The 27118-nt window shown below is 48.7% G+C and overlaps 1 protein-coding gene across 1 annotated transcript in view; it reads left to right on the top strand.

The window, feature by feature from the left end:
* LOC116911784 (kinesin-like protein KIF28P) overlaps positions 1 to 22044 on the top strand; it is a 51712-nt gene extending 29668 nt beyond the window's left edge. The window contains exons 8-23 of the mRNA XM_032915779.1: positions 1310 to 1377; positions 2963 to 3069; positions 4274 to 4386; positions 4649 to 4739; positions 5768 to 5822; positions 7173 to 7296; positions 8144 to 8288; positions 10341 to 10459; positions 10967 to 11074; positions 14072 to 14346; positions 15755 to 15889; positions 17624 to 17790; positions 17991 to 18097; positions 18284 to 18431; positions 19066 to 19241; positions 21738 to 22044. Coding sequence (XP_032771670.1) covers positions 1310 to 1377; positions 2963 to 3069; positions 4274 to 4386; positions 4649 to 4739; positions 5768 to 5822; positions 7173 to 7296; positions 8144 to 8288; positions 10341 to 10459; positions 10967 to 11074; positions 14072 to 14346; positions 15755 to 15889; positions 17624 to 17790; positions 17991 to 18097; positions 18284 to 18431; positions 19066 to 19241; positions 21738 to 21893 — 2094 coding nt within the window. The 3' untranslated portion in view covers positions 21894 to 22044. The remainder of the gene's footprint in view (positions 1 to 1309; positions 1378 to 2962; positions 3070 to 4273; positions 4387 to 4648; positions 4740 to 5767; positions 5823 to 7172; positions 7297 to 8143; positions 8289 to 10340; positions 10460 to 10966; positions 11075 to 14071; positions 14347 to 15754; positions 15890 to 17623; positions 17791 to 17990; positions 18098 to 18283; positions 18432 to 19065; positions 19242 to 21737) is intronic.
* Positions 22045 to 27118: the final 5074 nt, after the last annotated feature.

Genomic DNA, 27118 nt, shown 5'->3' with positions numbered 1-27118 from the left:
GAGAACTCCATCCACTGTGGTTTTATCAGCCTGCATCCATAATGCCTTCAAACGTTATGGTAGATTTCAGGAAGCCACTTCCAACTTCTGTACGTGTGCCTTTCAGCAAACGATACTCCTGCATTGTTCCCGGTCAGGACCTCGATACTCCTGCATTGTTCCCAGTCAGGACCTCGATACTCCTGCATTGTTCCCGGTCAGGACCTCGATACTCCTGCATTGTTCCCAGTCAGGACCTCGGAAGGGTGCACAATTCAAGGTTGCAGCTGTGTGTTATCTTAGGTTGTAAACAATGGTCACAAGGGAAACCCAAGGCCAGGTGGGTTGGTGGTTACATTGTTCTCTTAAAGGCGGGCAGAACAAACCAGCTGAACAGGGCAGCCTTAAGTCTTAGGTGACCCCAAGATAGATTATTAACTTTGGCTGTGAGGTCCAGCAGAAGTTCCAGTCTCTTAGAATCCTGGCGCTCTTTTCACAATATTGCATTGCTTCACCTAGGAGGTTACCAAAGCATACCCTACCTCCGTCCTGGTCTGTGACAGTGTCTCCAAAGAGGACTTAGCAAAGAAGAAAGACCTGCCCTGGACATAGGTGATTCCAATCCTAAGTCCACCTTGGGTGCTGTGGTGCTCTTGCCTAACTGCCTGCAGGAGCAGAATCCGCTAAGAGTCTGAGGCAAGAGAAACCCTTTTCAGCAGTAGATTGATTTCCCCAGGTGCTTAGCTCACTGACAGGAAGATACACAGGAGCAGTCACCATGCTCTCCACAGGATCTGGAACCAGCAAACCGCTTTCTCTCTGTCCTGCTAACATCCAGCGCTCCCTCAATTTCCTGAGGACATTGCAGAGGACCCAGCACCAAGAGTCCGAGGCAGAGTCACAGGATGGGGACTGAGTTAGCCAGTGGCAGGCTCAAATTCCACGTCCAGTTATCGTATGGGTGACGTTAGCTGTGGTAGTTTTCTCTAGGCAGAGTTTTCTGGGTGGTAAAGTTCCAACAGGGCAGTGAGATGGCTCAGCAGGAAAAGGTGCTTGTGGCCAATCCTGACAGCCTGAGTTCTCTTCCTGGAATCCACAGAGTAGAGGGAGAGAACCAGTGAGCTCCATGGATCCTCCTGTCTCTGCTTCATGAGTGAGTGCCAGCACATGTGGCATATTTATGTGGGTTCTGGTATCAAACTCAGTACCTGGCGCTTGCAAAGCAGGTACTCTACTGTCTGCGTCATCTTCCCAGCCTCAGCATTGGCTACTGTAATAGCAACCATGGTAATAAACTCCTGGTGACGAAAGTCTGCTGGGCCCTTTCCAGATTGCAGCCCTAAGTCCCGCTGACATCTGCTACGAGGAGACCTTGTCAACGCTGAGATATGCGGAGAGGTAGGTAGTCTGTGAGCGGTACCTAGTCATCGTGGTCTGTGTCCTAAGTCACAAGTCCTTTCAGCTCTCAGCTACTTGATGGCTTGGTGTTTGGGGTGAGAGTCCAGGAGGAGGACAGAGTGGCCTGAGAGAGGGGAGGAGGGAGGGGAGGGCGGGCTTGGCAGTAAGAAAAAGGGACAAACACTGCAGCTGTGCATGCCGCTCTCACAGGGAAGCTCACGAACTGTACCTTGGGCCTTAAAGTGGTGGTGTGTGGCCCTGAGGCAGGTGGATCTCAGTGAGTTAGAGCTCAGGCCAGCTCTAAGCCAAGAGCTTAGAAAACCCAAAACAACAAAACCCTACAGTGCAGACTGTGCTTCTCCTAATCCGACCTTCGGCCGCTTCTCACCAGGGTTCCTTTCCTGTATGTGAAAACCACATTTCATGGCCCAGAGGCAGTACTGTCTCATGATCCATTTTCTCCCAGCACCTGCAATGCAAGCTCAGATCTGTAGGTGGGACTTCTGGCTGTAGCAACATCTGGAAGGTTCCTTTTCTCCTGCCTATTGCTGCAATCTTTGCCATGTTTTATAAAGGGTGGTAGAATTCGGTGGGAGGGAGCATCTCAGTAGCCCCAGGCCTCTGAGGCATTCCCCTGAGGGGACATGCCTAGTACACGGGACAGGCCTGGTATGAAAGGAAGTTTCCTGGGGGAAGGGACAGGGGCCTGGAAAAGGGGTAGAGGCAGAGAAAGGAGAGGGACAGAGAAGAACAGAGAAAGAGAGAAAGGAGAGAGGAATAGGAGATGGACAGAGGGATGGAAGGAGAGAGAAAAAGGGAGAGAGATGGCCGGGGGAGGGGAGTAGGGAGGAGAGGGAGAGGGAGAGGGAGAGGGAGGGAGAAAGCTGGAGTAGCCAGTAGCCCTTATGCACAAGGTTGGCTGGGCTGGGGTTGTGCACAGAGAGGTGCTGGGCTCTATTCACTGTCCTGAACTTTAGGCTTGGTGCAAGCTTCATTGAAATCTATGTAAAATGTCTTTTCTGGAATAAAATGGTAAATGTCTTAAATGCTTAAGACAGCTGAGGTAAATCTAAAGATAAAATAGCATAAGATACCCAGTTAAATTCAAATTTCAGGCGGAGAGTAAGTCACGTTAGGTATGCCTGCGTTTCTGTGGTGACACAGGAGGTGGGGACAGAAACAGAAACCCTGTGAGTTGACTGCAGCCTGTGGTAGTTTGCCTATGGCTTCCAGGGTTTTAATTGTTGATGAAGCACATTCTCAAATTAGCCAAGTGTGCTCAGGACCCAGCATGTTTGTGTGAACCATGTAGGTTATTGAAATCAGTTTCGGTCTCCATGGTTGCAGATTATGTATAGCCTGTGACTCAGGCTCACAAGGCGTCGTCCCAGGCTAGCTATGAAGGTCCAAGAAATTTGTAGATGACAAGGTACCGTCACAATGTCAAAAGGCGAGACATGCCAGGTAGTGAAAGCTGACATGGTTTTCACCCCATGGGTTCTGAACTTGCCTGCTGCTGTTACCCCAGGGCTGGTGCTCGAGCTTTGACAGCAAAGGGGCCTGAGAGTGTGTCTGCCATTGACAGGGCTAAGAAGGTTCGGAACAGAGCTGTGATCAACACCTGTCCGCTGGTGAGAGCGTCCAGGGCTGAGAGCGCTCTGCTGCTTGGATTCGGGGGTGCTGGAGCAGCAGGTAAATCAAGTCAGGAGGCTAAGCTCAGCCACACCTGGAGCTGGATGACACCCGGGGGCTAGGACAGAGGGGCGGCTTGCACAGCAGTTGGTCTGGGGAAGGAGAACTAGCCAGGCAGGTGGAGTGGGAGGGAAGGCCTACGTTTTGTTAAGGGTCTTAACAAAGTGACTCAGCCTGGAGAAGTTCCAGCTTGGAGATCGGTGTAGTATCTCCTTTGTCACAAGAAGCAAAGGTCTTGGGTTTTCCCACGATGCCTTGGGCTTTCCCACGATGCTCAGATACAGAGTAGCTACACCCATGAGGATACATTCCCAGGCTTCCTGTGCCAACCGCAACAAAGCACTAAGTTAGAGCAGCTGCAGACAGTGGCCCACACCTGCTCTGCTGGTCATGAGGCTCTGAATGCTGGGTGATGGCCTGTGTGTGGCCTCGGATTCCCACTATTTACAAACTATCTTAGTTAGGGTGTTACTGCTGTGGACAGACACCATGTCCAAGGCAACTCTTATAAAGGACAACATTTAATTGGGGCTGGCTTACAGGTTCAAAGGTTCCATCCATTATTAAGGCAGGAATATGGAAGCATTCAGACAGGCATGATGCAGGAGGAGCTGAGAGTTCTACATCTTAACCCGAAGGAAGCCAGGAACAGACTGAGCATCCCCAGGCAGCTAGGAGGAGGGTCTCCAAGCCCACCCCCACAGTGACACACTTCCTCCAACAAGACCACACCTTCCAATAGCACCACTCCCTGGGCCAAGCATATGCAAACCATCAGACAAACCCAGACACGAAACATGAAAAACGGGTTGGGGATTTGGCTCAGTGGTAGAGCACTTGCCTAGCAAGCTCAAGGTCCTGGGTTCGGTCCCCAGCTCCGAAAAAAAAAAAAAAAAAAAGAAACATGAAAAAAACGGTGTAAGGCAAACCTGTCCTTCTTTCTGATCCTCTGGTTGGTGGGAAGTCCATGAGCAGATGGTCACATGCCTGCACATATGAAAAGGGGAAAGGGGGACCTCTGAGCTCCCTGCTCCCCATGAACCGTCTTCCGTGTTCTCATCATGCCTGAACTACCCCAGGACTGTGCAGATAGATGAGTCTTCCTGCAGACTCACACAGAAGCAGCTCCGTTTTCTCTCTCCTCTGTCTACTCTACATCTCGCCTTTGATGATGCCATTGCTTAAAGTCCCTCCTTCCCTCTAGAGCACTCAGCCTGTTTCTGGGCAGAACAGCAACTGGGGACTTGGGGGACCTGGGCCCAGCTGCTGGAGCAGGCACGGAGAGAGTGGGAGCAACAGTACAAGGCGCTCGCACAGGTGAGCCTCACCTTGCTGCTGTGGTCCATGCCCCTCCACACAGCTGGCAGCCTGGGCTGCTGTGCGGCTCCAGCAGGGAGCAGGGAGCCGGGGGACGATGCCAGGGGCCTGGAGAAAATAGGTGAGGCAGAAGTAAAGGAGGGAGGGGCCATAGAAGATGGCTGGTGTGGGCACTAAAGGAAGTGTGGCCCTGGGACAAGACCTGCCCAAGCAGCTCTCCTTCCTTCCGAGGTCTCTGGGATGGACTTCTCTGTCTTCCTAGGAACAGCAGATGGTAAAGATTCTCCCACACCTTCTCAATGTCAATGAAGACCCACAGCTCACGGGGGTCCTCAAGTTCTTCATTCACAATGGTACTTGATTCAGCTGCCCCCTTACTCCCCCACCCCCACCCCACCCCTGCTGCCCCAGGCCAGCTCTGATTCCCTTTCCTTCCTCCCCCTCTTCCTCCCTCCCTCCCCTTTCTTCCTTCCCCCTTTCCTTTTTTGAGTTTTTAAAACTTTGCACTACAAAACATACAACATAAAGTTCACCTCTTTAACCACTCTCGAGAGTTCAGTGCAGAGGCACTAAACCATCACCACATCTATTCCAGAACTTTCCATCGTTGCCTCAGACCAAAACTCTGTACCCATTAAAAACCACCTCCCCTCTCTCCTCCCCGAGCCCTGGGTGACCACCACTCTTCCTTCTGCATCTGGATTTCCCCATGCCAGGGGCCGCACAGCAGTGAGATCACCCCACAGTTCTCCATTGTGTGTCTCTCAATCCACTGAGTAGAATTAAGCTCAATCAAGGTGTAGCATGATGTGGAACTCCTTTCCTGAGTGCATGTTATCAGTCCATCACCCACACGTGGTCACATCGCATTTCTGTGCAGTGGTTTCTCAGGTGGCAGCCTTTGGAATGGCGCTGTCCAATATGTATGCTACCCGATGGATTGGGATTCAGAGCCCAGAGTTGGGCTGACACCTGTACTCTCTTCCCTGGCGGCTACCATTCATGTCTAAGACGGGGTAGGGAGGACAGCCAAACCCACTCAGGGGCTGCAGGGGACACTGTACCTTGAGGGGCCAGCCACCACAGAATCAGAGCTTCTAAGAGGAGTGGCCCAGCCTTGGTGGGTCATTGAGGACGAAGGCCCATGAAGAAGGTGGCATTGTCACCAAGCTGACAAAAAAAAAAAAAAAAAAAAAAAAGTAAAATAACTTACATAAAGCGGGGTCATATCTGGGTGCTGTTGTGACTGACAGCTCCAATGGGAGAACACATTCTTCGTGTGCCCTAACTGAAGAAAGAAATGCTACTTTCACACCACCAGGTCTATTATCTTATCCAGGCGGAAGGATGACGATTTCTAAACTGTCCTGACTCTTTCCAGGCTCCTGTGAGGTTGGTCGGGCTGCTTCAAACGCCATCTGCCTTCAAGGCCTGGGGTAAGGACACCACCTGCGTCCCGAACTAGAGGACCAGGACCTCTCAGTCCAGCCTGGACATCATCCTGTTTGGTTTTGGCTTTTTTGTAGACAGGATCAATAACACTATGTAGTTCAGGTTGGCTTCAAATACGAAGCCCCTCCTCCTCTGAGTGCTAGGCCATGGGTAAGGCAGACTGTAAGCCCGGTTGGATGGGCTTTAAAAGTCCCCAGGCCTCCCCCAGCATCTTCTCCGGTGTTCACTGGAGAGTGCGCCCTGAGCTGCAGTGTGGTTCATTCTTCCTGTTTTCTTATGCTCATTTTGGGAGAAAAGGACGCCAAAGGTTAGAGCCTGTAAGAACTCCACAGCAGAAGCAAGGCAATTGAGCAAGAGACAAGGGGAGGGAAGACTGAGCCCATGTGGATGGTCTGTCAGGATTGTACCTGCGGGTAGCTGTACCCTCAGGTGTCTGGGTTTGAAGGCCTCACGGAAGTAGCTTTAAAATTTAATTTAAAAATCACATATATGGGGTTGGGGATTTAGCTCAGTGGTAGAGCGCTTGCCTAGCAAGCACAAGGCCCTGGGTTCGGTCCCCAGCTCCGAAAAAAAGAAAAAAGAATAAAAAATCACATATATGTGTTTTAACTGGCACCATAGTCATGTACATTTGTATCAATAGTGCGAGCCCCAGTCTATATCGGTTGAGATGTGTGTACAATGCTTAGCCATCGGGTACTAGGGACTTTGAAGGGTTGAGCTAATGACCTTGAGCTCATAATCCTACACTATAGGACACCAGGAGTGCTCTGCCTTTCAGCTCTACCCTGTGGCCATTAACCATTTCCCCACGTCCTCTCTGGCTACGGTAACAACTCCTCTTTACTCCTTTGAGATGAGTGTTATGTCCTCCACGTATGGGTGAAAACAGAGGATTTGTCTTTCTGGACCCGGACCTGGTTGAATTCATAATGGCCTCCAGTTGTACCCACGTTGTTGACCTCAGGAGAATCTCTCTGGCCAAACAGTTTCCCCCGGTATACAAATACCACATTTATTATACCACGTTGATGGACAGACACAGGGGTTTATTCCCTATTTTGGCTGTTGAAACATGTATTCATTTCTCCATTGATAGCTTTGTCTTTTGGTCGTTATGTCTGGAGGTTCCTGGCAGCTGCAGGCCCTCAGCTGGGGTTCATCCTGTGGCTAGAATAGCATCCTCGCTGTCTTCCAGGTCCCTGCAGCTTCCATAGCACTGTGTGGTGTTGGGGGGTGAGGGGGCGGCAGGAGCTTCCCCGTTGATCATAGCTGTGGATCTCTTTGTGAAACCCAACCAGCCATAGGGTGACTGCAACCAACTCCTGTCTTAGCATTTCAGATAAACATGCTTCCTTCACGAACGTGGACGGTAAAGTGACGGTCGCTCCACACAGCACGGGCAAAGTCATTGTCAATGGGGTACCTGTCAGCAGCAGGACAAAGCTGCAGCATTTGGTAGGTTCCTTGCCCAGCTATGGCAGTGCCTCAGCGATACCCTCAAGACGGTGCTCGGGGTGGCGGGGGTGACTCTCTTTGTGAAATGTCCCCTGTCACAATGAGAGGGGCTGGCCCTGGCCTGGAGCTTCCCACCTCTGCTAGACTGCAATGGCTGAGGTGAGAGACCTGTTCCTACCCACTGGGTCTCGGGAACATTATTTCAGTTCTTTGAACATCTCCCATAACTGAAGGAAGATGGAAATGGATGCTGTCCAAGATCCTGCTCAGTGCTCTCATGTTATAGCATCTGAGGCTTAAGAGAACCTGTCCTTGGCAGAAACAGAACATCTACTTCCAACGGCCCCTCTTTGTCCCTCATTCTCACACCCGCCAAGGAGTCTCTCCCACCACAGTGTCTGCCCTGAGGCCCTCTCCTGTCACCGATCGCTACACACAGAAACCACAGCCTCTAAGGCAGGCAGGAGGCTCAGCCACTCCCCTCTTAGAAACACTGGGTGTGCCCTCCCTAGCTTCACCGTCCAGCACACGCCCCATCCCAAGGGCTTCCCTTTAGTGGACCAGCAGCAGTGTGGTCTACCTCACCAAAAAGCCCCCACACATCTGCTCTTAAGTCCTCTGCCCTCTCTGAGGACAGCTGAACTCCTAATCTGAATCAGACTCGGGTACACGCCACAGAACCCCTGTGCTTTTCTTCTGAGGTTCTGACCATAGTGGTTCCTCTCCTGGAAGAGGGCTGAGCCTGGGTGGCCATGGAGGGAAGAGAGTTCTCAGATCTCTGAGGCTTGAGTAGAAGCCTGGACCCTGGAGCAGGCCAGGCCTTTGCTCCCTAAGTTCTTCCTCCCAGGACCGCATCATCTTGGGATCCAACAGTGCCTTCCTCTACATCGGGTTTCCCTCGGAGCGAGGTGCTGAGGACCTGGGCAGATTCGACTACGACTTTTTCCAGATGGAGAGGGCAGCTGCCGAGGGAGTGAGTGTGGACATGCTTGGTGAGTGCTTCTGGACCTGCCTTCCGCCATCTTCCTGTGCAAACATAAACCAATCGCTTTCATGGTGTCAGAGCACAGTATGCAGAAAGTTAAAATGTGAATGAGCGGTCTCTCTCTCTCTCTCTCTCTCTCTCTCTCTCTCTCTGCACAATGCTGAGGATAAAACCCAAGACTTTGTCGTCTTGCATGCTAGACAAGTGCTCTACCACTGAGCTACACGTACAGCCACCAAATATGGTCTTCATTGGATACACATCAAAGGTGTGCTTAACTCACTAAACCTGCCCTTAGGGATGAGGGTGACTGTAGTCTGAGTTACAAATCTTGGTGTGGGTGTGCGGGACTGTTCCATACAGCGAGTGGGAGCAAGAATGCTCAGATGAGATCAGTGGGTTAGATAAAGGCCTTCAGCCAACAGGGGGACAGCATGCACCGAGAGCCTGTTCTGGGCTGGAGAGATGGTGATGGGCAATGTCCAGGCCTTGGTCTGGAGGAAGTTGCAGCTCTAGGTTTCTGAGTGGAGGTTATTCCCTTGCCCCTCAGCCCACCCTCTACCCCCACACTATCTAGGATTTCTCATAGGTGAGTGGATTCAGAGGCTCCACCCTCTGCCCATGCCCCTCCCCTCACTCCACAGGTGGAGGCCCCTTAACACCTCCCCATCGCTCCTCCCCAGCACTGAGTTATGTGCACAGGATTGGCTGGCCCCTACTGAGGTCTGCGTGATATGCTGGCTTCTGAGGGGGAGGCACCAGCACTCAGGTGGGGAGCACTGGGGCACTGAGGTTACAGGTATGAGCCGCCATACCTAGCCAGGCTTTAGATTTTCAGACCTCATGGAGTAGCTAAAGCTAGCCCCAAATTCACCATGTGGACCAAGCTGGTATCAGTCTGTTATCCTGTCTCAGGCTGTAGGATCGGGATTACAGATGTGTGGCGCCATGTCCACATTCCGCTGGAGTCCTTGATATACATCTAAGACCGGGGTTAGCAAGACAGCTATGTGCTTAAGAAAGCTGGCTTTACAGCCACGAGGACGTGGATTTATACCATCATCCACCCATGGGACAGAGACAAGGAGGTTGCTGGGGCTTAATGGCTGCTTGTCTAGGTTTATGGAGAGGTGCTGCCTCAAGGGAATAAGAAAGACAGAGGTGGAGGACACTTGACACCTTCCTTTGTGCTCTGCATGCACACCTGTACACACACACACACACACACACACACACACAATCATAAGCAAGATAACCTACCTTTTTGTTTCGCTCTTTATAACTGACTGTGTAGAATGCCTTCCCAGAATAAAAACAGTGGTGACGAGCAGGTCCTCGCACCCCAGGCTCTGGGCTGATGCACTCGTGCCCCAGCAGTGATGGTGGTTCCCAAGGCAGCCTGCTGGGAAGTCTGAGGCACTGGTACCATGTGACCCACAGGCAGGGAGCCTCTGAAGAGCAGACAGGTCCTGACACAAGGCAGTGCTCATCCGAATCAGGAATTGGGGCCTGATATAACTATTCCTCCACGGCGCCCAGACACAACTGAACTTAAGAACAGGTTGCTTACTGAGCCTTGGAGGATTCTGCACAAAACCCAAGGGCCCACTGGCCTCTACTTCTTCTACCCCTTCTTCCTGGACAGTCCAGAACTGCACTAGCTTAAGGGCCTTGAGATCAAGAACGAGAATAGCCAAGATTTCAAGGCCGTGACAAGCAACTGTATAAATGAACGGTAGAAGCTGGGCAATGACGGCACAGAGGCAGGAGGGTCTCTGTGAGTTCACGGCCAGCTTGGCCTACATGTCGAGTTCCAGGACAGACAGGGCTACACAGAGAAGCCCTCTCTTGAAAAACCAAAAACCAAACACCAAAAACCAAAAAACAAACAAACAAACAAAAAAAAACAAAAAACAAAAAACAAAAAAACAAATAAACAAAAAAACCCAGCAACAACAAAAATCACACCAAGTAAACAAACAGCTGAGTGTGTGAGTTTATCAATGGCTGAAAAGTACAGAACAAGTGACGGACTCACTTCCTCCCTGACTCTCACCAGGTACGGCGAGCCCTGGAGATGACCAAGCCGACCCCAGCATCTTAGCTGTGTTCCAGGACTACATCAAACTCATGCCGCTAGTTGTGGAAGCAAATCAGATGAGTGAGGAGTTGAAGAAGGTAACCTTTCACACCCCGACAACGGTGTAAAGACAGGTCCTAAAAGACCCTCCAGGTCTAGGGAAGGCTGAGGCTTTCCCAGGACTGCATGGAGAGCTAGTGACGGAACTAGGCTAACCCTCAGGCCTTTCCCGCCAGACCGAACACCTGCCTTACTTATCAGAGCCACTAGCATCTGATGACCACTTTCTGGCCATAATTGGCTGCCCCTGATGTCCCCCAAACATCTCTCCAGCACCTCAATGGCTCATATGCCACAGAGCTCATGGGACACGGGATTCCAGTCAGAAGGAGCTTTGAGAAGGAATTAACTGACTTAGGAAGTACAGATAATATTTTCAGGATAGCATTGAGAAATTCTGGTGCTCTGCCATTCAGCTTGGCAGGAACTCTGAGGAACAAGACTATCTGGCCTGGGTTCTTTTATGAAGCCTGAGGCTGGGAAGAGGAGAAGCAGCTGAAAAGGGAATATGAAATACAGAGTTTAGTGAAATGTTTCTTTACCAGGGGCTTAAAATGGAACTGAAGGTGAAGAATTTAGCATCGTCAGATTCCAGGGGCTACGACCTCCAGAAAGAGGTCATGGTGAAGGTAACCAAACAAGGGACTCATGAGGTAAGACGCCCCGCCCCCACCAGTGGACAGACACTTCTCAGAAGGCTTCCAAGGTATTCAGGGGACTTTTGCCAGTTGCATCCAGGAGACCTGGACAAGAAACCAGATGTTCTCTGAGTAGGGTCAAGTCTGGGAACCCTTTGTCGTGTTTCCTTTTTTCTCTCGTGGTGCCAGTTCCTGGGATCTAGTGACATTGTGTCTTAGTCAGGGTTACTGTTGCTCTGATGATATCCCATGGCCAAAGGCAACTGGATGAGGAAAGGTTTTATTTCACTCCCACTCCTACATAACTGTTTACCGTTGAAAGCAGTGAGGGCAGGAACCCAAGCAGGATATGAACAGGGGCCAGGAACTGCTTACTGGCTCTCTCCTCCTCATGGCCTGCTCAGCCTGCTCTCTTAGAGAACCCAGGACCACCAGCCCATGGTGGTACCAAACCATGGCTCAGTCCTCCTACATCAACATTACTTAGGAAAATGCCCTTCAGACTTGCCCACAACCTGCTCTTATAAAGGCATTTCTTCAGGTGAACTTCTCTCCTCTCTGATATCTGTCAAGTGAATCCTAAACCAGAGGGTACACACTGTGTTAGCTACCAATGCTTCTCTGAAAGTGCAAAAGCAACTTGGAGAAAGGTTTAGTTTTGCTCACAGTTTAGAGTGGAGTCTATCGTGGAGAGAAGTCACATGACAGGGGCTTTGGTCCGCTGGTCGTTCTGCACCTACATCAGGAAGTGGATGAGATGAATACTTCTCTCTGTTCAGCTGGCTTTTCCTTTCCTGCAGTACAGGAACTCAGCCCATGGAGTGGTGTTGCTGCTGCTATTCAGGGTGTGTCTCTCCGCAACAATCAACCTAGATAATCCCTCACAGGCAGGGTCAGAGACTTGTCTCCCAGGTGATTCTAGATCTTGTCCAGTTGATAATCAATGTTGACGATTACAAACGCCCACTGAAGACCCTCTCCTCACATTGAACATGATTCACAAGCCTTAGTTAGTATTAAGCCAAGGGAAGCTGGGTGGTGGTGACAGACACCTTTAGTCCCAGCACTCAGGAGGCAGAGGCAGAGACAGAGACAGAGGCAGGCAGATCTCTGAATTTGGGGCTAGCCTGGTCTACATAAGTGAGGTCCAGGATGTCCAGGAACACAGAGAAAACATCTCAAAAAAAAAAAAAAAAAAGGTCTGTGCCCATGTCTCTGGGTACATGAGACAAAAACATGTCTCTATATGGTGTTCTTCCATATGCCTGGAGGCCAAAAGAGACAGGAAAATCTGTGTTTATCCTGCCACTGCCCCGTTGAAGGTATCACTCATTGGGACAACACCTCCTCTGTTGGCTTTTGATTTTACTCCAGCTGCCAGGAAGAGTCGTTAGGTTTACTTGATATCACTTCTGATGGCGGACTTTCAGTCAAGGAAACTTCCGGCCGAATCCCCTTCTATTGCAGCTGAAGGTTCTCTCTCTCCATAGCCAGTGTTCTCAGAGGCCCTGCTTTTGCCCAGTGAGAGGCAGCAATTCCTGTCTTGGACTTGTTGCTCACAGGAGGGTGGGTGGGTGGGGGTGAAGTCCTGAACAAGAATGGAACCCCTCTGTGGGCTTCTGAAAAACAGAGGTAAAAGTACCTGGGCTTAGCTGCAAGGACGGTGGAAGGCAAGGAATCCCGAGGCTGTGCACCTGCTTTGGGGCCACTCCTTGCTGTTCTGGAGACCATTGTCCTGTATTTATTGTCCATTTGTCTATAGCAAACTCTGCCGCTCACTAACTGACCCAAGATTATGACTTTAGCTCTCTGTAGGCTTCACAGGTCTTTCTTGCTAAGCCATTTCATTCCAAGGAAAAGCAGTGGTTAAATCTATTTCCCTGCTTTTTCCAGCTCCCTGACCCCACCAACACGCCTTGGCTCACGCCTTGGCTCTATCTTTAATCAGCCACACATTATCTGTTGGGTGTACTTCCAGCACACTACTTGGTGTTCTTGAAGGGCCTCAAAAGGCTGTTTGAAAGGCTGGAGGATGGCTCAGTGGTTAAGAGCACTGACTGCTCTTCCGGAGGTCCTGAGTTCAATTCCCAACAACCACATGGTGGCTCACAACCATCTGTAATGGGATCCAATGTCCTCTTCTGGTGTGTCTGAGGACAGCGACAGTGTGCTCACATATATAAAATAAATAAATCTTAGGAAAAAAACAACTGAGTTTGACGAACATAGTATGTGATTTTTTAAGTCTGAAAGAACTGCACAGAGACCACCACTCATAGATGCAATTGGCAAGAGCGTTTTTATTTCTTGAAGCAAGAAGCCTTCGTGTAGGGGTTGGCCACTTACAAAAACGGCAACAAGTGACAGGACAGACAAAAGCCCACGGGCCTTTTTATAGGGAACTAGGGGGATTTTAGTTAGGGACTGGTGACTTAGGGAGGGTTTATGGTCAGTTCCTGGAATGGATGGCTTTTCTTTTGACATCAGGCCTGGTCCTAAAATGGAATTTGTGTCCTCCTCTCAATCTTCCTAAAATCCCATCCATTTAAAGAAGCAGACGGGTAAACACAAGAGATGGATTGTTTAAGCAGCAAATGAAACAACACAAGGTGCGGTGGTTTGAATAGTGGCCCCCATTGGCTCATGTATTTGAAATGTTTAGATCCCAGCTGGTGGAATTGTTTGGGAAGGATTAGGCATGTTCTTGTTGGAGGGGATGTGTCACTGGGAGTAGGGTTTGAGTTCATGCCAGGTCCAGTATCTGTCTGTCTGTCTGTCTGTCTCTGCCACCACCTTGTGGATCAGGATGTAAAGCTCCCAGCTATTGCTCCACAGCCATGCCTGCCTACCACTGCCATTCTCCCCTTAATGATAATCGTGGACTAACTTTCTGAAATTGTATGCAAACCCTCAAGGAAGTATGTTCTTTCATAAGTTGCCTTGGTCATGATGTCTCTTCACAGAAATGAAAAAGTAACGTAGACACCGGGTGACCTCCCTTTGCATCCTCAGGTATGGATTTGGTCAAAAGCCAAGTTCATCAACAGGAAATTCCTCATGGAGGAACTTTACCAGCGTTTTCTAGAGAGCAGAGACAGCCACGTGGCTCAGGAAGATGACCCTTTCTGGGACCCTGTGGAGGTCGTTCACTTGGGCTCAGCACATGTCTGGCTGCAGTCCCTGGCTCACTGCATGATGCTGGAGGAGCAGGTGGAATTCCTCAACTGTGACGGGCTGGAGGAGGCAGTGCTGCACATTCAAATAACCCCCTGCTCCCCAGAGGGATGGTGAGTCTCCACCCCGTCCCAGAACGTTCTCCTGAGGGGAGGGAGGTCACCTTGGTCCCTGAAGTGGTTACTGGTGAGACAAGTGAACGAGCTCGTTCATGATTTGGCCTTGCTGAGTCTGATGCTTGTCAAATGCCCAGCATTTGGAGCAGCACGAAGGACATTCCACAAAGCTGCAGATGGAGTGGGGAACTCTAGACGAGGACCCAAAGCCTGGGGTTGGGACCATGAGGGGATGGCTGGGAAAGGAGTCTAGGCTGCTGTAGTCATGGTTACCCACTGCCTGCTCCTGGCACCGAGTCCACAGGATGCGGCACACATCAGAGGCAGGCATGAGAGGCAGAAACACAAAGTCAGCTTCTGCTCACCCACCCCCACTCTTGGCAGAGGCTTGAACTTTGCTCTTTGGTTTGAGGTTAGGGTTAGGTGTCTGGACTCGTGTCTCTGAACTCCAGTTTTATTTATTCTTGTTTTAGGCCATAGATGTATACAAGGAAAAGTGTTTTAGCCATCCTAAGCACAGAGATCGGTAGGTTCCTGTACAAACATCCAGTGTACCCTTTCTTTTTCTTTTTCCTTTTTTTTTTTTTTGTGAAGACTTATTTATTTGTTATGTATGTGAGTACATTGTAGCAGTCCTCAGACACACCAGAAGAGGGCATCAGATCCCATTACAGATGGTTGTGAGCCACCATGTGGTTGCTGGGATTTGAACTCAGAACCTCATAACCACTGAGCCATCTCTCCAGCCCCAGTGTACCCTTTTTTGTCTTGATGAAAAAGAAACCAGCTTGAGAAAGGATGAGGGTAGCCTCCAAGTTCTGGGTCTAAAGGGCCAAGCTGACCAAAAACTCCATGTCTATAGGGACTTCAGGCCATTGTCTGGTCCCTTGGCTACCTTGGCTGTCTAGGTTACCCAACAGCCACATCGCATTGGAAGTGAACACTATTCTTGTGTGTAAGTTTCAGACTTTATGAGCATGGCTGATAGGAGAGAGGTCTCCAGTTAGAAAGCTGCCCACATCGGTTTCTGAGGCTACAGGGCTGATGTTGACTCCAGACTAAATAACTCATCGAGGAAGATGACAACTTAGGCCGCAGCATGAGAGGGCAGCTGGCCTTTCCTCCTCCACCATGGGACCAACCCCCAGCCTTCACCGCACACATTCACTGCATGAAGATGTCTGTACTCTTCTCTGGACTGTAAGCCCTTGCAGGTGATACCTTCCCCAGAAGCTCAATGCAGAACCGGCTGTTCCGTGACTGGACTCTACAGTGATATTACCGCCCACTCCTCCTTCAGGGCAATCATCTGTCTCCTTAGGATGCTTCCATTCCTGTGACGTTTGAGTGCTAGCGAGCCTGGCCCAGCCTAACCTGGAGTCTGACCCTGAGCTCTTGTCTGCAGGGCACATGGTGAGGAAGACACGGTTATTGACCCTTTGGAGCTACTGGGCAAGAGGATTGACTTCCAGATCCACATCGTCCAGTGCCTTGGTGTCAAATGGCTAAAGGAAGATGCGACCCGGGGCATTCAGCTGGGGTGCGGGCTCTGCACTTTACATAACCTGCACACACCACCTATGTACATAACCTGCACACAACACCTATGTACATAACCTGCACACAACACCTATGTACATAACCTGCACACACCACCTATGTACATAACCTGCACACACCACCTATATACATAACCTGCACACACCACCTATGTACATAACCTGCACACAACACCTATGTACATAACCTGCACACAACACCTATGTACATAACCTGCACACAACACCTATGTACATAACCTGCACACACCACCTATGTACATAACCTGCACACAACACCTATGTACATAACCTGCACACAACATAACCTGCACACAACACCTATGTACATAACCTGCACACAACACCTATGTACATAACCTGCACACACCGCCTATGTACATAACCTGCACACACCGCCTAAGTACATAACCTGCACACACCACCTATGTACATAACCTGCACACAACACCTATGTACATAACCTGCACACAACACCTATGTACATAACCTGCACACAACACCTATGTACATAACCTGCACACAACACCTATGTACATAACCTGCACACAACACCTATGTACATAACCTGCACACAACACCTATGTACATAACCTGCACACAACACCGATGTGGCTCCTGGTGGGGGGGGGAGCTTGGTTTGTTTGTTTTTTTAATGAGTGTATCATAAAGTCTAAATGTTTCTGTTTGCTCAACTGCAAACTCACTACTTTTTCCATCAAGTAGAGAAACCACAGGACCCTCCAGGTTATTTGGATGACTACTGCGTCTCATACAGTGTTAGACGTTTTAATAGTCACAAAAAGTATCCATTGAGAGTGTATTATTTAAGTAAAATGTATTATGATAGTGCAGATAAACTAGGTAGGGCTAAGTTCATTAGATTCAAAGAACAGGGAAAGATAAAGAGATGCTTTAAAAAGTAAAAAAAAAAAAAAGGGGGGGTTGGGGATTTAGCTCAGCGGTAGAGTGCTCGCCTAGCGAGCACAAGGCCCTGGGTTCGGTCCCCAGGTCCGAAAGAAAAAAAAAAAAAAAAAAAACAACAAAACTTAAAGACCTCCCAAGGAAATGTAGCATTTTATGTGTGTATGTATGTATGTATGTATGTATGTATGTAATATGTATGTATGTAGTATTATGTAGTATATGTGTAGTATGTATGTATTATATATTTATATATTTATTTATTTATTTATTTATTTTTGATAGAGTTTCTTCGTGTTGCCCTGGCTATCCTGGAACTTGCTCTGTAGACCAGGCTAGCCTTAAACTCAGAAGAGATACACTTGCCTCTGCCTCCTGAGTGCTGGGTTTAAAGACACATGAGGGGTTGGGGATTTAGCTCAGTGGTAGAGCGCTTGCCTAGGAAGCGCCAGGCCCTGGGTTCCGTCCCCAGCTCCGAAAAAAAAGAACCAAAAAAAAAAAAAAAAAAAAAAAAAAAGACACATGAGGCTACCGTTCGGTGAAACTTAGCATTTTAGAGCATCCAAATAGAGTCTAAGCATGGATTAAAACTTTTCTTCCTCGTTATATGAGCTTTACAGTAGTGATGGCCATGCTGGATAACAAGTATTGGAGTCAGAAGTCACAAGAACCAATCACAGGGCAACTTCTTCCCTAACCGCACTGGGCTGCAGCTCTGAGGCTCGTCTGATCATCTTCTTCACAGATTTGTCCCTTCTGGCTTTCAGTTCTGTCTTATGTTCTTGCCTCAGGTACAAAGTTTATGATCTTCCGAATACTTTGTATACCAAACCTGTGTGGCAAAGTGTGAATCCCAGAGTTGAAGAGTCCGTCCACTTTGCAGCCTTGGGTGTGTCTCGAGAGTTTCTGAATTACTTACTGACGAATGCCCTCGTTGTGGATTTGTGGGGCCTCCAAGGTACCAGGTTTGCTCATTCTGTCCTGCTGTGTACTCTTCAGCCAGATCTCAGGCGGCAGAGGGAGAGGCGGGTAGGTCTGTGGAGCGGCGGGTAAGAGCCATCTTCTGCAGGCCCCTGGATTCCATCTGGTTCTTCTCAGCCCACTGGGGGCTGGGCAGCTGAGACGCCTTTCCTTGTTGGTCTCTCTCCCACGTTGCAGAAGGCTGTGCCCACTTGGGTGTCTCTCAGCCGGACGTCCTGTTCACAGGGGAAGGCTACATCATGGTAGACACCAAGACATTTTCCAGTGTGAAGGATGTAAGTCAGGTTGGTGCGCATGGCAGCTCATGGGGGACTGAACAGCCTTGGTGATGGTCCCTTAGAGACCCTTCCTTCAATGATCCGTGTGCCCTAGGGGACTTACCCTTCCCCCACCCCACCCCTATTCCATCCTTGGTGACTCACTGGTCTGGAAGGTTTACACAACAGGCTGAGCTGGTGCATCCTCTGCAGATCACGTCCAACCAGGTGCCAGAACTTTATCAGAAGCTGCTCAAGTTAGAGCAGGAGACGGAGCTGCTGAGAGATGTTAACAGGGCCCTCAGAGGAGAGAACGTCTATCTCAAGGCGGCACTGGAAAATGCTGGTTCTGTTCCACAGGGTGAGAGACGGTACCACGTGAGTGTTCCACCTCATTCCTGACTCCCATGTTTAGGATGTGCTGTTTGTCTAGAATAGGAAGTAATTAACATATTTATTTATTTATTGTATATGTATGTGTGCCCAAGTGTATGTGTGTCCACATAGGCCAGAAGAGGCATCGGATGGATTCCCCTGGAACTAGGGTCACACACGGTTGTGAGCTGTCATGTGGGTGCTTGGAATTGAACCTGGGTTCTCTGGAAGAACAGCCAGTGCTCTTTACTGCCCACCCATCTCTCCAGCCATGGACGTAGGAGATCTTAATGAGTTAGTTCAAATCTTAGACCATAAACAACAACAACGAAACAGAACTTCTTTTCTTTTGCTCTGAACTATCTTTGAGTACGTCCAAAGAAATATGCTGGTAAGTGGAGATAAAAATATCACCAAAGCCAGGTCTGGTGGTACACACCTATAATCTCAGTACTCAGGAGGCAGAGGCAGGCCAATTTCCAAGTTCGAGGCCAGCCTGGTGTATAGAGTGAGTTTCAGGACAGCTATGGCTACACAGAGAAATCCTGTCTTGAAAAAGCAAATAAACAATCACAGAAGCGCTTGGAGGCTAATGGGAAATACCTTTGCTTTCACCCTGTCCCAGAAGCCAGATAATCCAGAAGGAGCTACAGTGACAGCTGCTGGAGAGGCTAAGCAAATGTGTGCTCAGCGAGCCAGCTCTGACGCACAGCTGGCCAGAGCTCTGAAGGTGTTCTATGGAGGCATGAGTGTGGCCAGAGGACAGCTCCTCAGACTGAGGCAATGCAGACCTCCCGTGAGTAACCAACCTCCCCAGACACCCAAACCCCACCCCACTTAACCTAGGGATTTGATAGCACAGTGACAGATGTGTGACCAGATGAGCAAATTCATAGTTCTTTAAAAGTGTGGGTCCTTAGCGGGGTGTGGTGCATAAACCTTTAATCCCAGCACTCAGGAGGCAGAGGCAGGCGAATCTCTGAGTTGGAGGCAAGTCTGGTCTACAGGGTGAGCTCCTGGACAGCTAGGGCTACACAGAGAAGCCCTGTCTTGAAAAACAAAATGAAACAAACTCTTGGCAAATTAGGAATCAAATGGATAGTCTTTGGTCTCACCATGGAAATGTTGGACAGACTCAGGCTTCCATGACTGATTGACAGCTGACAGCTTTCCTTTCCAAACAAGGAAAGCCACAGATTGAAATGGCCAATCCACCCCGGCCATTTCAGGTTTCAGGCAGCACAGTGAGGCAGGAAATACAAAGGATTCGAAAGAGAGCTAAGGATTGCAACATGACCATTGCCTTCACACTTATGACCCAACCCTCACAACAGCCAACAGCCACTCTCCGAGGTTTGCACTAAAAGGTGGAGCTTCTCAGAAAGGACAAAGAATTGGTCATAAAGACCAGGCTGGCAGCTTCTGGAAGAGCACCTGGAGATCCAGCCCATATATATATATTTGTGTGTGTGTGTGTGTGTGTGTGTGTGTGTGTGTGTGTGTGTATAGCCACCAAACCCAGACAATATTGCTGATGCCAAGAAGTGAATGCTGACAGGAGCTTGATAGAGCTTTCTCCTGAGATGCTTAGTCAGAACATGCCAAATACACAGGTGAATGCTAGCAGCCAAACATTGAACTGAGAATGGGGTCCCCATTGGAGGAGCTAGAGAAAGGATTGAAGGAGCTGAAGGGGGTTGCAACCCCATAAGAACAGCAATACCAACCAATCAGAGCTCCCAGGGACTAAACCGCCACCCAAAGAGTACTCATGGACAGACCCATGGCTCCAGCTGCATAAGTAGCAGAGGATGGCCTTGTTGGGCACCAATGGGAGGAGAAGCCCTTGGTCCTGCCAAGGCTGGACCCCCCCCCCCCCGTGTAGGGGAATGTCAGGGTGGAGAGTCCGAAAGGGGTGGTTGGGTGGGGGAACACCCTCATAGAAGAAGGATGGGATAGGGGGGTTATGGACGAGAAACCAAGAAAGGGGATAACATTTGAAATGTAAATTTAAAAAAAATCCAATTTAAATAAAAAAGAAGAAGGTGCCTTCACAGTAACTGGACCGGGTAGTTCCCTTGGGGCCGCCTTCTGTCTGGATACCTCTCAATAAAAGGGGAATACTGGCTGGATGAACCGTCCCCTAGGCCACGCTAAGTAACAGCACTGGGGGTTGGGGAGGTGGCTCAGCTGGTGACATGCCTGCCTGCAGCACAAGTGTGAGGACCCGAGTGTGACCCCAAGAACCACGTTGAAAAAAAAAAAAGCCAAAGTGGGCAGTCAGTGTGTCCTGGGGAGAGACAGGTAGGGGACCCCTAGAGCTCACTGGCCAGTCAGCCTCGTCTATTCAGTGAGCTTCATGACAGTGAAGGTGGCACCCAAGGCACCTCCAGGCACACCTGTGAACACCTGTGAACACCTGTGAACACCTGTGAACACCTGTGAACACCTGTGAACACCCCCCTCCCCTCTCTGCACACCGAAGAAAGCATAGCCTGACGGGCCAATCAGTACCATAGGTTCACTATTCCTTATCTAAAACCTTTTAGGGTTTTTGTTTTTGTTTCTAAATCTGGGGATATTTCTCATGGATTTTAACTAGATGAACATCCCTCACTGTAAAAGCCAAAGTGTCCTAAAGTTAAAACTTCCCGACTGCTAGCCCATAATTAACATCAAGTATTGGTGTTCAGAATATACAAATGATTACCTTTTAAATGTGAAAAGGAAACCTGGAAAACTCATTGTGTGTGTGGTGGTGGTGGTGGGGACACTGGGCAAAGGATCCCAACCGGCAGAACTCTTTTTTTTTTTTTTTGGTTCTTTTTCCGAGCTGGGGACCGAACCCAGGGCTTTGTGCTTCCTAGGCAAGCGCTCTACCACTGAGCTAAATCCCCAACCCCGAACCGGAAGAACTCTTAACAACACAGGAAACTAGAACTCAATGCTGTCACCTGTCTGCATCCCCCCCTCCCCCCTCTGCTGATGTCCCTTCTCGGGGGTACTTGCTTCCACCCCGGAGAAATCTATCAGCAAACTGGTCCATCTGGGAATCCTTGCAGGCCTCTGCCGCTACAGTACTGAAAGAACATAGAACATTGCAATCTGAAACTTTGTATCGCCTCCTCTCTGGGTAGATTCACACGGCCTTCCTGAAGCCAGCCAGTCACTACTGACTGCTGAGAACGTCTGACGCAGTTCCTCAGCCACATGAGTTTACTGGACACCCCATCCACATGTACAAAGTACTTTTGCTCTAGTCCTAAGAAGTACTATCTTTCTCTTTTTTTAGGAAGATGACCAAATGCTTCGGCCTTTTGTGCACCAGCAGTCCCAGATGCTAAAGGATTTGGAGGACCTGTTGGAATCCAGTTTACAGAAGTTAAAATCTGATGTTGCTTTCATAGTGAAGAAGAAGAAAGAGTATCTCCTGCCCAGGGGTCGGTGAGGATGAGCCGGCTGAAAACTGCAAACACCTCGGACTCAAGGAGCTTCATAGACTCATGTAACACTTGCCTCTTTTCCCACAAGGACTTGCTGTGTGGACAGAATTGCCTTCTCTTGCCCCAATACAGGGATCGCAACCTGTGCCACCACCGCACTGGGCTAAGCTTAACTGAATTTAAAACTCCTGTAAAAAATACTGGGTGGTAGTGGGTAAGGCCTTTAATCCCAGCACTTGGGAGGCAGAAGCAATTGTTCCAGGACTGTCAGGGCTACATAGAGAAACCCTCTCTTGAAAAAGAAAAAAGAAAAAAGGAAAAGGAGGGAAAGATCCTATAAAAAGTAAACAGCAGGGCTGAAGAGGTGGCTCAGTGGTTAAGAGCCCCGACTACTCTTCCAGAGGTCCCGAGGTCCTGAGTTCAATTCCCAGCAACCACATGGTGGCTCTCAACCATCTGTAAAGAGATCTGATGCCCTCTTCTGGTGTGTCTGAAGACAGCTACAGTGTACTTATATATAATAAATGAATAAATCTTTTAAAAAAAAGTAAACAGCTATGCAGGATGTCTGGTGAATGTTCAGAACTTGACTGCCCAAGATTCTGTCCTGGCTAAACCTATCATTTATAAATTGTACAGTGTGGGGTAACACGTTCCCCCTCGCTAAGCCTCTTTCCTGGTGAGTGATCTGTGATGGTGATTCATTACCAACCTCCTGGCAGACTGTCTGGCAGAGCACATGCTCAGTAAGCATTTACTATCAGTGCTTTCGTGGGAAAGACTTCCCATTCTGCTTTCCTTTATAAAAGATCCATTTTATTATGTGTACATGTGTACTGCGTGTGCCTGTACATGTGTGTGGTACCTTGAGAGGCCAGAAGAGGGAGCTGGATTTTCTGGAGCTAAAATTATAGGCGGTTGTCAGCCACCCCTTGGGTGCTGGCACTGATCTTGGGTCCGCTGTGAGATCAGAACATACTCTTAACCACTGAGCCATTTCTCCAGCCTGTTCCCTTTTTGTTTTTGAGACAGGTCTCACTCTTTTTTTTTCCAGTTTTTTTAAATATTTTATTTATTTATTATATATGAGTACACTGTAGCAGTCTTCAGACACACCAGAAGAGGGCATCAAGATCCCATTACAGATGGTTGTGAGCCACCATGTGGTTGCTGGGATTTGAACTCAGGACCTTGGGAAGAACAGTCGGTGCTCTTAACCACTGAGCCATCTCCCCAGCCCAGGGTCTCACTCTTAACCCAGGCTGCCTTGAACGCTCAGTGGTCCTTCCTCTCCATATACCCAGTGCTATGACCGAGGGTATGAGCTCACACACCCAGCTCTTCCGTTCCAAACCTAAACAAAGCCCGATTAGTTGTTTTTATATGTATTATCAGAAATAGAATTAGACAATGCTTAGTTCACATGTCTTATTCTGCACTCTTGCTCTGAGCATCTGATCTACCCATGCACAGGTCAGCTTCCATTTGTTTTCTCTTTTCTTTTTTTTCTTTTTTTCTTTTTTTTCGGAGCTGGGGACCGAACCCAAGACCTTGCGCTTAGCTAGGCAAGCGCTCTACCACTGAGCTAAATCCCCAACCCCCCATTTGTTTTCTCTATATGTTTATTTGAGATGCATTCAACTGGCTCGGCAGCAGTGGTGCAGATCTCCTCAGTGTGGGGCTGGCCATTAGCAAACTCCTACTAAGTAGAAAGTCCATCCTGCAGCAGGCTTTGATTCCACAAATGGTCAGTGAGTCTTAGAGACTGACAGACACTGACACTAAGAGTCTATAGGGAACTCTTTTATGGCTGGAGAAACATCTAGTAACAAAGCAGTGACTCTTAACATGTTTGCCAAGTGCCAGACATTAGTCCTAATTCCAAACACTTATTTGCTTGTTTGAGTCTCACAATAATTTATGACTTAATGTAAGCAGTATATTGTGACAATTTTGGAAATTTGGTCTCTTTAAAAAACACAGCAGTATTAAAAGAATATGGTTCCGTTCTAATCCCAGGTGCGGGGATATGGGCTGCTTCACAGCAGCTGACTACGATTTACCATGTTTTGCCAGCTGCAGAGAGTTTCTGTGTTTAAAATTCTGGGAACTTTTCAGAAGGTATATAAGTGCTAAAGCCCCCGCTAGGTGGTGTGGTATTGGTCATTGGTGGGAGGGGTGGGGTTATGGTTGGCTGTTGGTTGCTGTTGGTGACTGTTTGTTAAGCAGTAGCGTGCAAAGAAGAAACAAGAAATTAGATATCCTGACAGTGAAGATCAAACTTGCCCCAAGCAGCTGGCTGTCCCTAATCAGCGGGAAGAAGTCTAACGGTAACGTTGCCCCGTTTACAACCCCTGACTTTATTCAGGGATCTCTTTCCTTTCCTCTATCCTTTTCTCTCTGGTATCTAATGTTAGGGGGGTGAAAGGGAGGAAGAAACGGGTGGAGAGAAGTCTAAGGGAGAAAAACCCACAAAAGTAGTAAACACCGGGCACAGCAGTGTTTTATCCTATGATCAAGCAACCCCATTACTGTGTGTATGCTCAAAAGAATTGAAGTCAGTATGCTGAAGGCTGGCTGTACTCCAGTGCTCTATTACAGCACTGTTCACAAGACAAGAAAAGGCTTACGTGTTTGCCAATCTCCACGATAAGAAAAACAGGAATGTTTAACTAAATTGACAAAGCACCAAATTGCTTTCTAAATATCCACATTTGCACCTTTGTGCAAAATGACACCCTGTCATAATCCATCTCGGATTTTGCTTCTGTTTGCAATGAGCGGCTGTGGGTGCAGAGAATCACAGCTGGTCAAGGTGCTGACGATACGTGACGACTGAATGCTCATCCCTAAATGGAACCTCTGTGCCACCTCCCTCTAAAGCTCAGGGAATATGGTGGGAGAGGGGGCTGAAGAGAGGGGAGATGACAGGGGAGTGCTTTCTTCTGGGCATGATGCAGCCATGTGATCACATGATCACAACAGCTGTGGCTGCCTGCACTGGGCCTGCCAGCTGTCCATCACAGCCTGGGGAGGGGCTCACGGGGCCCTGCCTCTCCCTGCTGAACTATTGACTAACGATGGAATTGGGGGCCAGATACTCTTCAGTTGTGGGCTCACTGATGAGCCCACTGGACTCCAGTGGATAGCTCCACACCCATGGGTGCCCAGAAGGCCATGGTTAAACTCAGTACGTCACAGAACAAAACAGTTATTAGTGTGGGAAGTGACTGGTTGGACTGTAGGGGCTAAAGGGTGACGAAAGAGGGAGGAGTGGGAGCAATCAGGGTGTCAAAGGACAACGTAATAGAAGCCGTCTGTAAAAGCAAGGCATTCTAACTTGTGATATCAGAGAAACTTAGAGTGAATAATCAAGCTAGAGAGACAGATATTATATTGTTATGGTTTGCCCTGGAGTCATCTGTATTTTGATGCTAATTTCACTGCCCCAAGGATGGCTGCCTAGTCTCGTACTCAGGATTCAGGTGACTTCACCAGAACCTTCTCCCCATTTAATTTGTAAAGTACAGGTGAGGGCAGGTACATGATAGAATGAGGTCTGTCATTGGACGAGAAGGAAGGATGGGCAGGAGAAATGTTTGAAGGAAGAGGAGACTGGAAGGGAAAGAGAAGATTCAGGAGGGACAGAAAAGGTAGTCATGGTAGATAGAAAATGGAGGCTGATGTTAAGATTCCACTCCGTTTATTTACAGGTTGTTATGAATGTTCTTAAGGGATGGATGTGTACTGGACTTTGTATGTTTAGGTGGACAATTATATCTTATCAATTGGATCAGAGGTTATTGTGTTGTGTGTTCTTGTATGTAGCGATTTAAGTGTAAGAAAGTGTGTGGTGGCTAGAGACACTGGGTCGCCGCAGAGTTGGGATGTGTGTTTCTGGCATGGAAACCTGCCTTGGGAACTAGATAGGTAGAGAGATTGCTGACGGCTCAGAGAGAGGCCTTCAGCAGTGTGATATGGGATAGAGCAAAGCGGGTGAGAGGCTTTGCTGACTGAGAATTAAGATATCTAGCAGATATCTTGGGGCACTGCGGTGCCAGACTTAGTGGGGGATAAAAAACAGCATTTTACATTTTATATTTTTACAGCATTATATAATCTCATATCTACAAAATAACCGGCAGGGAGATGGTGTGCACTGGGAGCTTGAGGGAGGTGGTGAATGTGAGGAGTCCTTTGTCAGGGGTACAAGTCACAAGGAGTATGTTTGTGTTCTGTCCCAGGCTAACCACGGTTAGCAGTGATGGAAATGGATTTTAAATGTTCTCACCACAAAGAAACTGACTATAGTTTCAGGCAGAAGATGTTATTACTTTATTCTATATGTGCATGTATTTAAATGCCTTTTTTGGTTGTTGTTGATCCCAGACAGGACCTAACTACATAGCTCTGGCCGTCCTGGAACTATGCAGACCACATGTTTCTAATAAAGGTGTGGGCCACTATACTTGGCTAAATACCATTTTTAAAAATTAATTTTTATGTGTGCGCACACCTGAATGTATGTATGTGTACCACCTGTGTGCAAGGTCCGCTGAGGCTAGAAGAGGGCATCAGATTCCTTGGGGTGACCAACCGTGAGCCACCCGTGGGTGCTGGTGATCAAACCTGAGCCCTCTGGAACATTCTATAATCCTCAGTGCTCCTGGCTGCCGAGCCTCCTCCACAGCCCCTGTGATCCTCATTTTGAATTTCATAAATGTATATTATTTGCCAACTAGTACTGGCTGTTCTTCCAGAGGTCCCGAGTTCAATTCCCAGCAACTGCATGGTGGGTCATAATGATCCAGAATGGAATCCGATGCCCTGCAGCAGAATCCAATGAAGACAGTGACAGTGTATTTCATAAAAACAAATCTCGGAAAAAAAAATAGAAATAACTAAAAAATAAGAGGTCCTCTCGTCTCAAGTTGAATCTCTTTTCTCACACAGAGAAGAGACAAGGGTCACCATGCACGAGTACTCCCCTATACCATGTCCACAAACTGTGGCTGTCTCCTTTATATAAGGAACAGCATGAATCCTGCATGTGTCTGCGAAGCTGCGCTTTTCTTGTTGAGATAGGACCTGTAGCCCTGGCTGGACTACATAGCTGAGGATGACTCTGAACTTCTGACCTTCTTGCCTCTGGGTGCTAGAACTGCCACCACACCCAGTTCACGAAGTGCAGGGGCCCCAACCCAGGCCTTCATGCATGCTAAGCACACAC

The sequence above is a fragment of the Rattus rattus genome, chromosome 10 (genome assembly GCF_011064425.1).
Source record: "Rattus rattus isolate New Zealand chromosome 10, Rrattus_CSIRO_v1, whole genome shotgun sequence".
Taxonomy (NCBI): domain Eukaryota; kingdom Metazoa; phylum Chordata; class Mammalia; order Rodentia; family Muridae; genus Rattus; species Rattus rattus.
The sequence above is the reverse complement of the archived record's forward strand: the minus strand, read 5'-3'. Positions and strand labels throughout refer to the sequence as shown.